This window comes from Vipera berus (assembly GCF_964194415.1).
Source record: "Vipera berus genome assembly, chromosome: 2".
Taxonomy (NCBI): Eukaryota; Metazoa; Chordata; class Lepidosauria; order Squamata; family Viperidae; genus Vipera; species Vipera berus.
Genome location: NC_138203.1, coordinates 218,250,257 through 218,262,998, shown reverse-complemented (window position 1 = coordinate 218,262,998; position 12,742 = coordinate 218,250,257). Strand labels below are relative to the sequence as shown.

Here is a 12,742-nt window from a genome sequence, read left to right as displayed (position 1 = left end):
AGAGGGGTCTGTGTACACACACACACACACACACACACACACAAATGTGTATTTGTGCATCCATGTGTGTGTAAACACTTTTTCTATCTATCTAAAAATAGTCACTATCAATTTTCTATGTATTTTGTCTGTTTTTAATAATAGAAGTCACCCAAACTTGTTGAAAGGTGGAATATGAATACCTGATGAAAAAAATGTCTCTTCATTGGAAAGAATTACATTTGATGCCTTCAGCAGGCCCACTAAATAAGTTAGACAATCTTTGTTTAAACTGCATTCTTAGGACTTTGTGAACTAAAATGTTACAAAATATCAACACTTGAAATTAATATGCTCAGACAAATATTTGAAAGCCTAGATTTTATCGTAGAATGCTTTAGTCAGGCAACAATTTGATATGATGGCCAAAAGAATCTGTTCAGCCTTAGAAAGCCTATGTGCAGCCCTGCATATTCACCATGAACTTTTTAGGTGCATCATCTTGAACTCAATGTAGAAATCTGTTGCCAAATGTAAGAAGGGCAAAAGATTTGTATCACATTGAAATCTAAGAAGAAACATATTAGGAAAGAAATCTCTTTAACTGTTAATTTGTAAATTTTAACTTTGTCCTCAACCCTGTTTTTTAACCTGTGCTTTTATTCATGTGTTTATATTGTTTTATTGTGTTGTTGTAACCACCACCCCCACCCCAGTCACTAAGGTGAGATGGGCGGTGTAGAAATCTGATAAATAAACAAATCTCATGGACAGTAATTCTAAACCCCAGACTAAATGGACTACACAATTTACTTCCTTCCTTCCTTCCTTCTTCCCTCCCTCCCTCCTTTTCTGACAGCTAAAAAAAAAACTTAGAATCTGTAATTGTGGATGCATCCAGCTGGCTTATCCCCCAAATTAAAACATGTTCCAGCCTCTTGGATCTTCCTCTCTGTTCATACTGTTAACATGTGTTCCTACAGCATACAGAAATACATCCAATCCACATACTGTAGTCACCCCACCCCCGCCTCCCATTTTCATCATGACTTTGATCCTTACAAACTACTTGCAGCTTATGAGGCGGCCTCTCTTCAGTTCAACATTTGCTTGAAATAACAATCTCATGTGTCTACATTTCAAGTGGATGGATACAGGATCTTCTCCTGTACGCTAATGCAATGTCAAAAATCTTGGGGAGACTTATTTCTTGACTCAAGTCTGACGTGAGCCCGGGGAAGGAGGAATTAATTTGAGAGAGGAGACGCAAGGAGAGGCTGTACAGGAAGCGCGCTCATTGCTGGAGGGGCATGTGTCCTGGCCACACTGGCCACACTGGGCCCTCCCCCCTCCCGTTAGTTGCCTGTTAGGTGCATGGCAGTTGAAAATGAAAGTTAGAGAGCCCAGGCTCAGGCATGCTAGGGAAGAAGCCATTTTGTCCTTGGGGAAGGACAGGCAGAGCGCAATTCCCACCTTGCGTTCCACTGGAGACGGGTGGAGGGAGGAGTCAACTGCTCTACTTCCCCGTCCTCCCTGCTGGATGGACTGGTTCAGCTCAAAAGCCTGAGGAGAGGAGGAGCAGAGAGTTAGGCACTGGCAGCAACATCTGCCAGAGAAGCAGGAATGGCAGGGTCTGGCCAGAGAGCATGCAGAAGCTTCACTGTCTCTGTCACGTACACATATTGATTACCATTGAGACCAAGATTGCCTTCAAAAATAGTTATATCCTCTTTATGGTCTGAGTAGGATAGTCAGCTATTCTCTAGGGCTCTCTGGAGAATGTCACACCTGGGTGGCTCAAGAACGAGAAGGCCTGAGGCATGTCAGCTATACTGTCGAAATGCAGAACTAAAATATTTGGCTGCTTAGCTAATACATTTTTAAACTTTTGGTGAGCATCTGGGGCTCCCAATGTGGCTAAATTACAATTTCTAGTCAGTGTGATCCATGCGTTAGAGCTGTAAGTCAGGGGTCTTCAAACTTGGCCCTTTTATGACTTGTGGACTTCAACTCCCAGAATTCCTCAGCCAGCTTTGCTGGCTGAGGAATTCTGAGAGTTGAAGTCCACAAGTCATAAAAGGGCCAAGTTTGAAGACCCCTGCTGTAAGTCATCAGGACTTGGTGGGCCATTGACTTGGTTTTTGCAGAGGCATAAGTTGTAGTTAAAAGACAGAACAAGTATGCAGCAAATATTTTCTTTTCTTTTCAATAATTGCTGTGCTTTTTGTCTGGATCTTGGGAAGAAATGGTCCTTTTTGAAGCATTAACATTATTTAAAATTGTATCTCTATATATTTCTTTTATCATTTAGTTATAACTGAAAGTCAAAGCAGCAATATGGTATCAGAAAACTGTGACAGAAATTGGTCGTGAGGTCTGTTTTGAAATTAAAGTAGGCAAACCTTTGAGGAAAATGATTATGAGAAGATAGTTTAATGGTGAAAACATTTTCCATTGCTATACAAGCAGTTTTTCTTTATATCATTTTTAAGGATCAGTGATATCTAAAACCAGTAAGTCGAAGCAAATTACAATGAAAAAAGTCTCACAAACTGTTACAGGTGTGCTGAATGGCAAAGATAAGGCTGATGTTACATATATTGTAAAGATGTACCAAGCCACACCGGATGGAGGTTATACAGACCCATTAATATCAAAGATGGTGTCAATTATCTGTTAACTGAAAACATGTTAACAACAGCAAAACCTCTGGTTGCTGGGAAATGAAACTTGGATAATGTTCTATTAATAGTACAATAAAAACATGGCATGCTTCCAGACTGTAAAAATGATGAATGATGTGCAAAATGCAAATAATCCTTTAAAGACATAATTTTAGACAACTTCAATGACATTATGCTGGATCAATTACTGCAACATGTCATAATTCTATGCATTCCTGGGCTTGGACTCTATTCAGTGCAATGGCAGTTTATTGCTAAATAAAATGCGTTGTACTGGGCTATACGTAATAATGCAATGGACATTTAATTCTCTTATAATTTTTCTGTTTTCTTACAACATTCTATTATTCTATTTCTTTGATGCCTATTTTGTAAACCACAGTTATTAAATGAGGTCAGCGTGATTTATTCTGATACATAATTTACCTAATTAATCACCAGACACTTATAGACCATTTTTAAAATTCTGTTGCAATTTTTTTTCTTCAAACTTTGTGGTCCTTTTTAAATGAGTTTCATGTTATCTTTTTCAAAATTCCATCTACGTAACAGAATCTGTGAAACACAGCTTTTCTCATTTTCTGCCTTCCTGGCAATTTATACTGCAATCCTCCTCCTAGTGATACATGAACACAAACTGAATTGGGGGGAAAAAACACCTTTTCAAAACAAGTGTATTTTCCATCATAGCTGATCGAATTTCCAAAGTAGTTATGCATCCATAAAGTTTTGCATATACCTCTCCCTTAGTCCCTTATTCAGAGTTGTGACCATTATAGAAATAAGACTGGTCCTTTGGTTCAACTCAATTGTCAATGGACAGAAGATAGACCATCATAATGCTTGAATTCTCTCACATCCTTTAAGCATAGAGAAAGAATATCCAAGTGCACACAAATGGTACGTACATTTCCTAGTATGTACAAATGGAAACATTCATGATTGTGCAGTTGTTACAGCAAGCCTCTGGGATATGAACTATGTGGTTGAACCTAGCATAGAAATCCTGATTGCTCTATTTGCTTAGAAAAATGTTAGCATTGGCTGGAGAATGGCTGTATAACCATTTGTTTGTATGGACTTAATCTCTGCTTAAGACTCCTGCCTTTGAGCTAACATAAAAATGTAATCCTTGGTCCTGAATTTGTAAATATTTTCTTAAGCAGGTACTTCAATCATTTCCAGGAAGACTTCCTGTAATGGTGGCAGTGTAAACAGGTTAAGCATGGAGATGTTTTTGAGACCCATAAAAATATTGGTCTCATTCTAACTTGCAGTGTTTTACCATAAGGGGAAAAATAAGGTTAAATTAAAAATGAAAGAGTTTTACAGATTTTGAGGGATTTCCCAGAGCCAACCAAAAATAAGCTTAAAACAAAATAAGCAACATTATGAACACTGATTTACTGAGCCAAATCATTCTCTAGGAGAGAGATTTTTTTTCATTGTTTTTATGTAAGATTCATTATTTGATGAAGAATTTTGCTTCTTTATGGCATGGTCTCTCAAGACCTACTAGTTCCAAAGATCTATAGGTATACAGAAGGATGCCTGGTAGGTGGGGGCAAAGCATTATTGCCATTGGAATCATTGATCCCAGTCATGGGGAGATCAAATGCTGCTGGTAAGAGCTATAGAACCAAGATATGACATAAGTGTTTAATATAGGTATAAGCAGTGAGAGACATTCTTATGCTATATGGGTGGGAAGCAGTCTGTATTACATAGTTATACTGCCTCATCTCATATTCAGTTGCATATATGGTCCTGGGAACGAGCAGCAAAGACAATTTCCAATTCTTTCTTGAACAGAGAAATTTGCTCCACCAACCTGAAGGAAAGCAACATAAACAATGCAGCAATCCAAATATCTTTCTGCAAGTTTTCATTAAAAGAAATGCTAGGGAAATATCAAACACATCACACTAGTTTTGATTTCATAGTATATCAGCAGTCACGAGTACTAAAGCACTAAATAGTGCTACGTGAGTTAATGTTGCTGGATTTATAAATGGGCTCCACTTTGTAAGATTCTCAGCAGAGCCTTTTAAAGGCTTTTATTGAATAATTGATTTCCAGCTATATGAAGTATGGAAGCCATACGCAGCTTTGAACTTTCTTTCTAAGAACTGAATGCTCAGTAGATAGGGAGAATAGGTGAAGTAACTCCATTTTAAATTGCATCAAGAGCAAGAATGATCTTACTTTATCCCTAATCACATATCTCCTTCTTCTCACTTTGCGAGTCACTGTAACACTGCGACTAGAGAGAGAGAGAGACTACAACTGATGAGATTCAGACTGACATATTCACTTATCCAGGGGAGGAGTATCTTTAGGCCAGTATCAAGTCTTAGAGGAAAAATTATTGCACATTACCTTATGCCTTTGGGATTAAACATGGGGATAAATGAACGAAGGCTCAGTCTCAGTTCTCAAAGCCGGAAGTCAGCCTCTGATGGTTTGTTGAACATAATTTACCCCACCAGGTTCTATGGGAGTGTAATCTGGATTCTGCTCTTCCAGTATAAGCTGAGGCCACGTCCAGATGCTTCCCTATTACCACTCTGGCTGCTGTTCTAGACATATGCTCTAACATCACCTCACCTGTGCTTTGCGACCCCGGTTGACAAAGGTGCAGACAGGATTATATGCGCCAGTGCCACAGACGTACAAGTGTGTTCGATTCCAGGGCTGGATAAGTCGGATGAAGTTCCCACACTCACCCTAGAAGACAAATGGAACATTAACTTAAGCTCCTATAAAATTGTGCCCACTTCAAGAAGGGGAGGTGAGTAATTGCATCCTCTCTTCGTCAAGACCCAGTGAAAGATTCAAATGCACAAGGTCTTCTGCAGCAAATGGCTTTATTATTAAAGAGAGCTCTTTCTACAACAAGAAAGTCCTATGGCCAGGTACTTAGGTGCAATGAAGTGACACTTAAGACTGAGCAAATAAGACCTGGTGCCCCTTTAGAATCAGCAAATGTACATTTTGAAGCATTTTTTCCAATGAGATTTTGGATATCTCTGCAAAACAAATTTTCTGCATGCCCTATTTATGGTGCTCCCTTCCTCTGTTTTTTTTTAAGAAGTTTGAATTATTTTCCATTTCAGAGCCAACATTCCTTTTTTCATGTCTTATGCTAGAGCACATTTGTAGCTGAAACAGACTATAAATGGTACAGGTCAAAGCTTTCCTTCTTGTCCTTGGCAATTTTTCTTCAGTCTGAGAAAATAATAGTTGTACAATTCCAGAGAACTATCTTGGTGTCAGGATGGCAAATGCCAGACTCCTGGGTCCTGCTTATTTTCAGATACAAGGAAAATGACCTGAATACAAATGCATGAAAGGAACATGAAAGGAAAATCCTTCTAATGGACCCAAAAGAGGACTTTCTGATTTTATTGGTTCTGGGGGAAAAAAGGAAAATTACTCCAGTAAAGCTGATCCTGTTAAACTAGTGATTTTCAACCTTTGGTAACTTTGTGATATGTAAACTTCAACTCCCAGAAATTCCCAGTCAGCACAAATCATAGCTATATTGTATATGAGAAATGACTATATTTATATTACATAATTATAGTTATACTCATTTTAAACACTTGATATGTCTTTTTTTTATTATGTACAATTTTTCATCTTTTTTCTGTCACTATTTGAAATGCAGCAAAACATTATTTTAAAAACTCCCAGAAATCCCCAGCCAACACACAATAATAAAATTATATAAATAATTAGATATAAATAATGTGTTAATGTATTACACAAATAAATAATTTTTTGGCAAGAGAGAGTGAGAGCCCCTTGCCTCATTCCCTCTGATTTGATTCTTACCATCTTTTGTCAGTTTAATTGTAGTTTTATTTTATTGTGAGCTACCCCAAATCATTGGAAGACATTATTATTATTATTATTATTATTATTATTATTATTATTATTATTATTATTATTATTATTATTATTGTTGTTATTATTATTATTGTTGTTGTTGTTGTTATTGTTATTGTTGTTGCTGCTGTTATGCAGTGAAGCCTAAGCAGCGAAAATAATGCTGTGTTAGTAATTTTTCATCTTATTTAATTTTCCTTTTTTAGCAATTGCACAAAGATAAATGTGATGCCTGTTGATAGCTTAATGGCACTGTATTTCAAGATAGTGAGGACCATTCAAAAACCTTCTGAAGTTCTCCTTCTCCTTATTCAGAAGGAGAAACTGATGACTAGGATGGCCATTTAATGGAGTGGATCTGTTAGAGCAATATTTCTCATTCTCAGAAAATTTAAGATGCATGAACTTCAACTCCTAGAATTCCATGGCCACCATGCTAGAGGATTCTGGGAGTTGATGTTCATACATCTGAAAGTTGTCAAAGTTAAAAAAATACTGCATTGAACAGTATGAAAAGGCTTGGAAACCCCTTGGCTAATGAAACTTATACTGCATATTTAGTAAGTGACAACAGAGAACACCAGAGAGTAAGCAGAGAATTCCCAGCATGTGGCCAGGCCTAAGCTTATTAATTAACTGGATCTAGGACCAGGAATGAAACATAAAGCAGTGTGTTTGAGCATGGAATCCCATTTCCTCTCCACAGCTCATGTTTCCTCCTTGCCTCATGCCTCAGTCTGGAGGATCTCAGCTGGAGCCAAGGGTAATAAAGTTCAAGAGGAAGGGAAACATACAAACAAATGCAGCTTCCTTAACTCAGGGAGTTTGGCTCCTCTGAAATTAAAACCCAAACAGTAGCAGCTGAGAGATCTCAACAAGACAGAGTTCAAGGACAGTTGGTCAAAAGGCTGGCTAGGCCTTTCAGGAAACAGCTTGGTAACCTCTAACCTTGCTTCCTTCTATTAAGACAGTAGATAGATAGATAGATAGATAGATAGATAGATAGATAGATAGATAGATAGATGGATGGATGGATGGATGGATGGATGGATGGATGGATGGATGGATGGATGGATAGATAGATAGATAGATAGATAGATAGATAGATAGATAGATAGATAGATAGATAGATAGATAGATAGATAGATAGATAGATAGATAGATAGATAGAATGCATTATTACCAATGAACCTAGTTCTGGCTGAATGTATTTTCCTGCTGCCTAACATTTAATGCTGACAAGGCTGCTTCATCTGATTATGGCACAAAAGCTATAGAAATTGCCAGGCTGGGGTTCACGAGCTTTAGTTACATCCACCTGCATACTGTACACACCAACATAGCCTTCAGTTGAACAAGGTTACTTGGAGAAGTGATAAGTCACTTTTTTCAGTGCTGTTGTAACTTTGAAAGGACAGTAAATGAACAGTTGCATGTTGAGGACTACTGATTGGTGAGAAAGATGAAACAGTAAGGTAGTGTGTATAACATTTTTCAGACCTGAGCAACAACGTCATGAACATAAGAACTGACAGCAGTTGTACACCTGCATTTCCCAATATCTTTTATAAGAGGACAAAATGGTGTAGGTTTTTGATGTGAAGACAGCAACTGCTAACAGATTAGTGCAGAATGGAAGACAATCTGTGTTACTAACTTAACAACTGCAGGGATTCGCTTAACAAGTGTAGCAAGAAAGGTGGTGTTAAAAGGGGCAAAAATCACTTAACAACTGTCTCAGCAACAGAAACTTTGGGCTCAAATGTGGTAGCAAGTTGAGGATTACCTATATTCAAACTTGTGGCGTGGTACTGTTTAAGACAATTCTTATGTATCTTAAGACACAAATGTATCTTAAGGTAGAAATATTGAGGCCCAAACAATCATAAACCCCTTGCAGGAGTAGTGCAGAAATGACCTAAAATGGGCTCATCTTTTAGCAAACACAGCAGTCAACAGAATCCTATTATTAGCTGTCACCTAAAGTATCTGGACTTTATAGCTGAAAGGGTGAGAGTAAACAGGAGGTGGGATGGGGCAGGGAAAGGTGGCAAAGCACAGTCAGTATTTGCTGATTTTCTTGTCTGCCTGAAATCCTTGTGGAGGCGTGAGCAATGCCCCTCTTGAGTAGATGGTGATTTCTATTTTAAAAATAGGTGAAGATGAACTTCCAGCAACCTTTCCTGCATAATATTAGGACTTTCCCACCCTGAATGAGCTTTGGGGATAACATCAGAAGTACTTACATTATTATTCTTCCCTGATAGGACACATTCATCTATCCTTTGCTGTGATGCAGGCCAGTGGATCTGCCAAGCGAAACAACATCTCACAGTTACAACTCTAATTTCCCATATTTTCTCCTTAACCCTGCTCCCAATCCAGACAATATATTGAACTGGAGGCTTTGCATTAGAAATCACTTGGGTTTTTCCAGTGTGATTATTTTAGAAGCCAGCAGTCACTTCACCTTGCTGTTTGTTTCAGGTGTGTTTCTTAAAGGCAGTGCCTTTTTGGGGGAGGAGGAATATTCTGGATCATCTGGAAATTACCCCATTCCTTTGACTGTGAAAAACCCTATTTATTAGTGGGCGCAAAGTACGATGTGGTTGTTCTGGAATCATAACAACGGGTTATGTTTTTGTCGTAATAACAAGCACATACATACACATACACAGATTTTAAACTTATACTGTTTCATAAATAATAGTTTAGAAGTGAAGAACATTTAAATATTTAAAACATTTTACAGGAATGATCACGAAACCCAGTTTTAATTGCATAGATATAAGCAATGTTTCTCACACTTGGTCAAGGCGTCACCATTTTGTCACCTGTTTTTATGAAGACACACCTTGATCTAGTAGTTAAGGCACCAGACTAGAAACTGTGAATTGTAGTCTTGTCTTTGGCACAAAGCCAGCTGGGTGAAGTTGGCCTAGTCACTTTCTGTCAGCCATGGGAAGCAGGCAATGGCAAACCACTTTTGACATCTTGCCAAGAAAATTGCAGGGACTTTTCCAGGCAGCCTCTAGGACTCAACACTGACTTGAAGGCACAAATATAAATAGCTATGTATTCCTGAATAGATCTACATGTTATTTATCTCCATTCATATCTCTTTCCTGAGTTAAAAATGAAAAATGATTCTCCATAGGAATCTTTTCTGACCGATTACGTGTGGAGCCTCCCTCTGATCCCAAAGGACTCTGGGCTTTAAGTGAGCAAGCAGAAAAAAAGATAAATAAATGGTACTGTGGCACAAGAGGTGCCAATCAAGACTTTAATGCTTTTGTTTTATATTTGGTAGACTAATCTTATATGGAATGATGTAGGAAAAAGAAAAAAAATCTCTGGGCTATTGAAGAGACAAAATACTCTCCAAAAAAGCAAAAGAAAACCCTTCCTAAAAGATCTGGACAAATATTAAGGTTTGTTTAATATTTTCTTCATTGCATTAAATGCTAGAAAAAATGATATATCAACTGGAGAAAGATCCTATTTTCAACTTACTTTTCCAGACTCATCTGCTTCAATATCTTTCTACTGCAAATTCAGCATAAATTCAGAAGCATTTTGTTCCCCATCAAACAGAATTTCCCTCTGCCTACTCCTGATAATTTATTTTTTTAAAAAAAATACATTCTTACAATCAAGGGCTCCCGATTGATATCATGAAGGTCTAGCGAGAGGATGTAGTCTTTGCTCCCCACATACATTCGGTCATGATCTTCATCCTTCAGCAAGATTCTGTAATCTGTTGAGTTGAGAAGGAAATTGAAGAAGCGTGCAGTTCCAGTGGCCTTGAGCTCTATAGGAACAAACATAAGGAAAGACCTGTATTAATTGTCTTTTTCTACCCTGATTCCAAAATAACCAACCTCTGGGAATAGTATGCTTGACTTAGGAGAAATCAACCTGTTCCCCAAACTCAGTAAAACATTTGACTCTTAAATAGAGCCATATACTTGTGTGCGTAGACATTAACGAATTATTCAGAGAAACACTCCTCTTGCAGCAATGTAATGTGTAAGCATAATTTAGCTCATGAGACTCCATCAACCCATGTTTAACTTGAATTATTGAAAGCCGAGGACTTTCCCAGCATCTACATTATTCTCTACTAGACTGTCAACCTGTGGGGCCCAAGAACATCTATGATACATATGAGAAAAAATAAATTAAAAAGCATTTCTATAAAACATTCTGCAAATTAAAGAATAATATTGAACTATTAAAAATATCAGTATGAGAATCAAACTTCTGTTCAGTCTTACATACAATGAAATAACATGGCTTTATATTGGATATTCATTGTATTCCTTTCAATAAATGTCTAATTTGGAGCATTTGGAAAGTGGGATTTCAGAAGGGAAAATGGTTTAGCTCTGACTGTAAGAACAAGTCTTGATCCCCCTGCCTCCAATATTACAAAGCTTGGGCTTTTTTGTTTACTCCAAGGTGAAAGTCTACCAGTCTTCCAAAAATTGCTAATTAAAGTTGTTATCAGCCTTAGGTAGCATGGTCAATAACGGTGATGCTGGACTTCACGTCTAGGGAATCCTAAATACCTCACTCCTACTCTAAGTGACACTCTTTGAAACTCTAAGGACCTACTCCATTTTTCATTATTTTCTTGGAATTAGCCTTTTGTTTGCCTGGCCTTCCTAATCCTTTATTGCTTCTTCAATCTTTAACTTCTTAGGGACTTTAACTACGTTATTTATTTGCCACTGCCCATCTCATTCTTATTCTTATCCACTCCTATTTGGATTAATAATCATCCTCTCATTCTCTTTAATATCTATATGTAGAAATGGACATCAACTTCAGTGGAATGAACTTAAATGAACTTCGACCTATAGAGCAGAAATGTCAGCATTGGATAAGTTTTCTATAAAGGAGATTAGGCAAGGTTTGAGAAGGCTACATTCTGCCCTCAAATGTGTATGAATATATTATTTTCTTTTTCTCTAAGTCTCCCTATTCAATTCAGCCAGGGAACAGAGTAGTGGCACAGTTTATCCATATGTATTATCATATCAGATTTACATGTCTGTAAATGAATTTTAGGTATTGCTGTAGAAATATCCTACATCTACAGAGTCCAAATCAGGTCCAGGAATGAGACCTGATACCTGAGACTTATTTCACACCTTGATTCCACTCACATGTTACTCTTCCTGACAACTTCAAATAAAAGCACACTTAAAATTAACAGCAGTTGTTTTTACAATCTACTGACGCTGAATTTTAGCCTGGAGGGATATGAAGGTCAGCAAATCAATACAGTGAGGAATCATCATTTCACTCAAATGAGATCTTTCCTGGAAATAAATCTCCATGGAAATTGGCCTTCCAACTTATCAAGAGCAAAGAGGGCAGCTTTAGTTGCTGCAAAGTGGTTGATAATTGCTACTGAATGTTCCCTACACCTCTGTACAATATGTCAATATAATTACCTTTTAAAAACAACAAATGATTAATTTAAGCTTTGAGGAAGCTGTTTGCCAGTGAACTGCCAGTGAATTAATTACATAGCTGGGCACTGAGCTCACACGGGTCTTTTGTTTGTGTAAGTGTGCTGTTCAGTGTGGAAGGGGGCATAAGGCTAAGCAGGTTTCCCACAGTGAACTCTTGTCAGTCCAGCATCCTAGGCAGAGACACCATTCTTAATTTGTACAAGTGTTTTTTTAAGAAGGAAAATTGGAGCCAACACACTTATTCAGAATTCTCTTCTCACTTCTGATTTGAGGATTATTGAATAGTTTGTTTCCTTGACTGTTACTGTATTATCATCAAAGGGCTGTAGAGTTAGTTGTCAATTCTTCCACCTTCCGTTCGGTGGGGTGGTCTGGGAGTTGTAGTCCAGTGTTTTTCAACCACTGTTCCGCGGCACACTAGTGTGCCGCGAGATGTTGCCTGGTGTGCCGTGGGAAAAATTGAAAAATTCGAAAGATTTAAAAAAAAATGTCAAATTTTCGCCCACTAGGTGGGCGCTTGACTGTGTCCTGGGTATGGGGGGGGGTGGGGTTTTGACTCTGCCCTCGGCCAGCAGGGGCGCCAATTGGCGCTCCTCAGGGGGACACCCTCCACTTTTCTGATGTCCGGGCTGTGATTGGTCCAGACTCCAGCCTGGACCTATCACAGTAGGACATCATCTTCCGACTTCCTTCCTGCCTGAGCAC

At 38.1% G+C, this 12,742-nt stretch overlaps 1 protein-coding gene across 1 annotated transcript in view; it reads right to left on the bottom strand.

Moving 5' to 3' along the window:
- SEMA3F (semaphorin 3F) overlaps positions 1 to 12,742 on the bottom strand; it is a 152,217-nt gene that overhangs the window by 34,986 nt on the left and 104,489 nt on the right. The window contains exons 3-6 of the mRNA XM_081321004.1: positions 10,205 to 10,365; positions 8,801 to 8,863; positions 5,271 to 5,390; positions 1,453 to 1,542 (exon numbers count right to left, since the gene is read on the bottom strand). Coding sequence (XP_081177130.1) covers positions 1,453 to 1,542; positions 5,271 to 5,390; positions 8,801 to 8,863; positions 10,205 to 10,365 — 434 coding nt within the window. The remainder of the gene's footprint in view (positions 1 to 1,452; positions 1,543 to 5,270; positions 5,391 to 8,800; positions 8,864 to 10,204; positions 10,366 to 12,742) is intronic.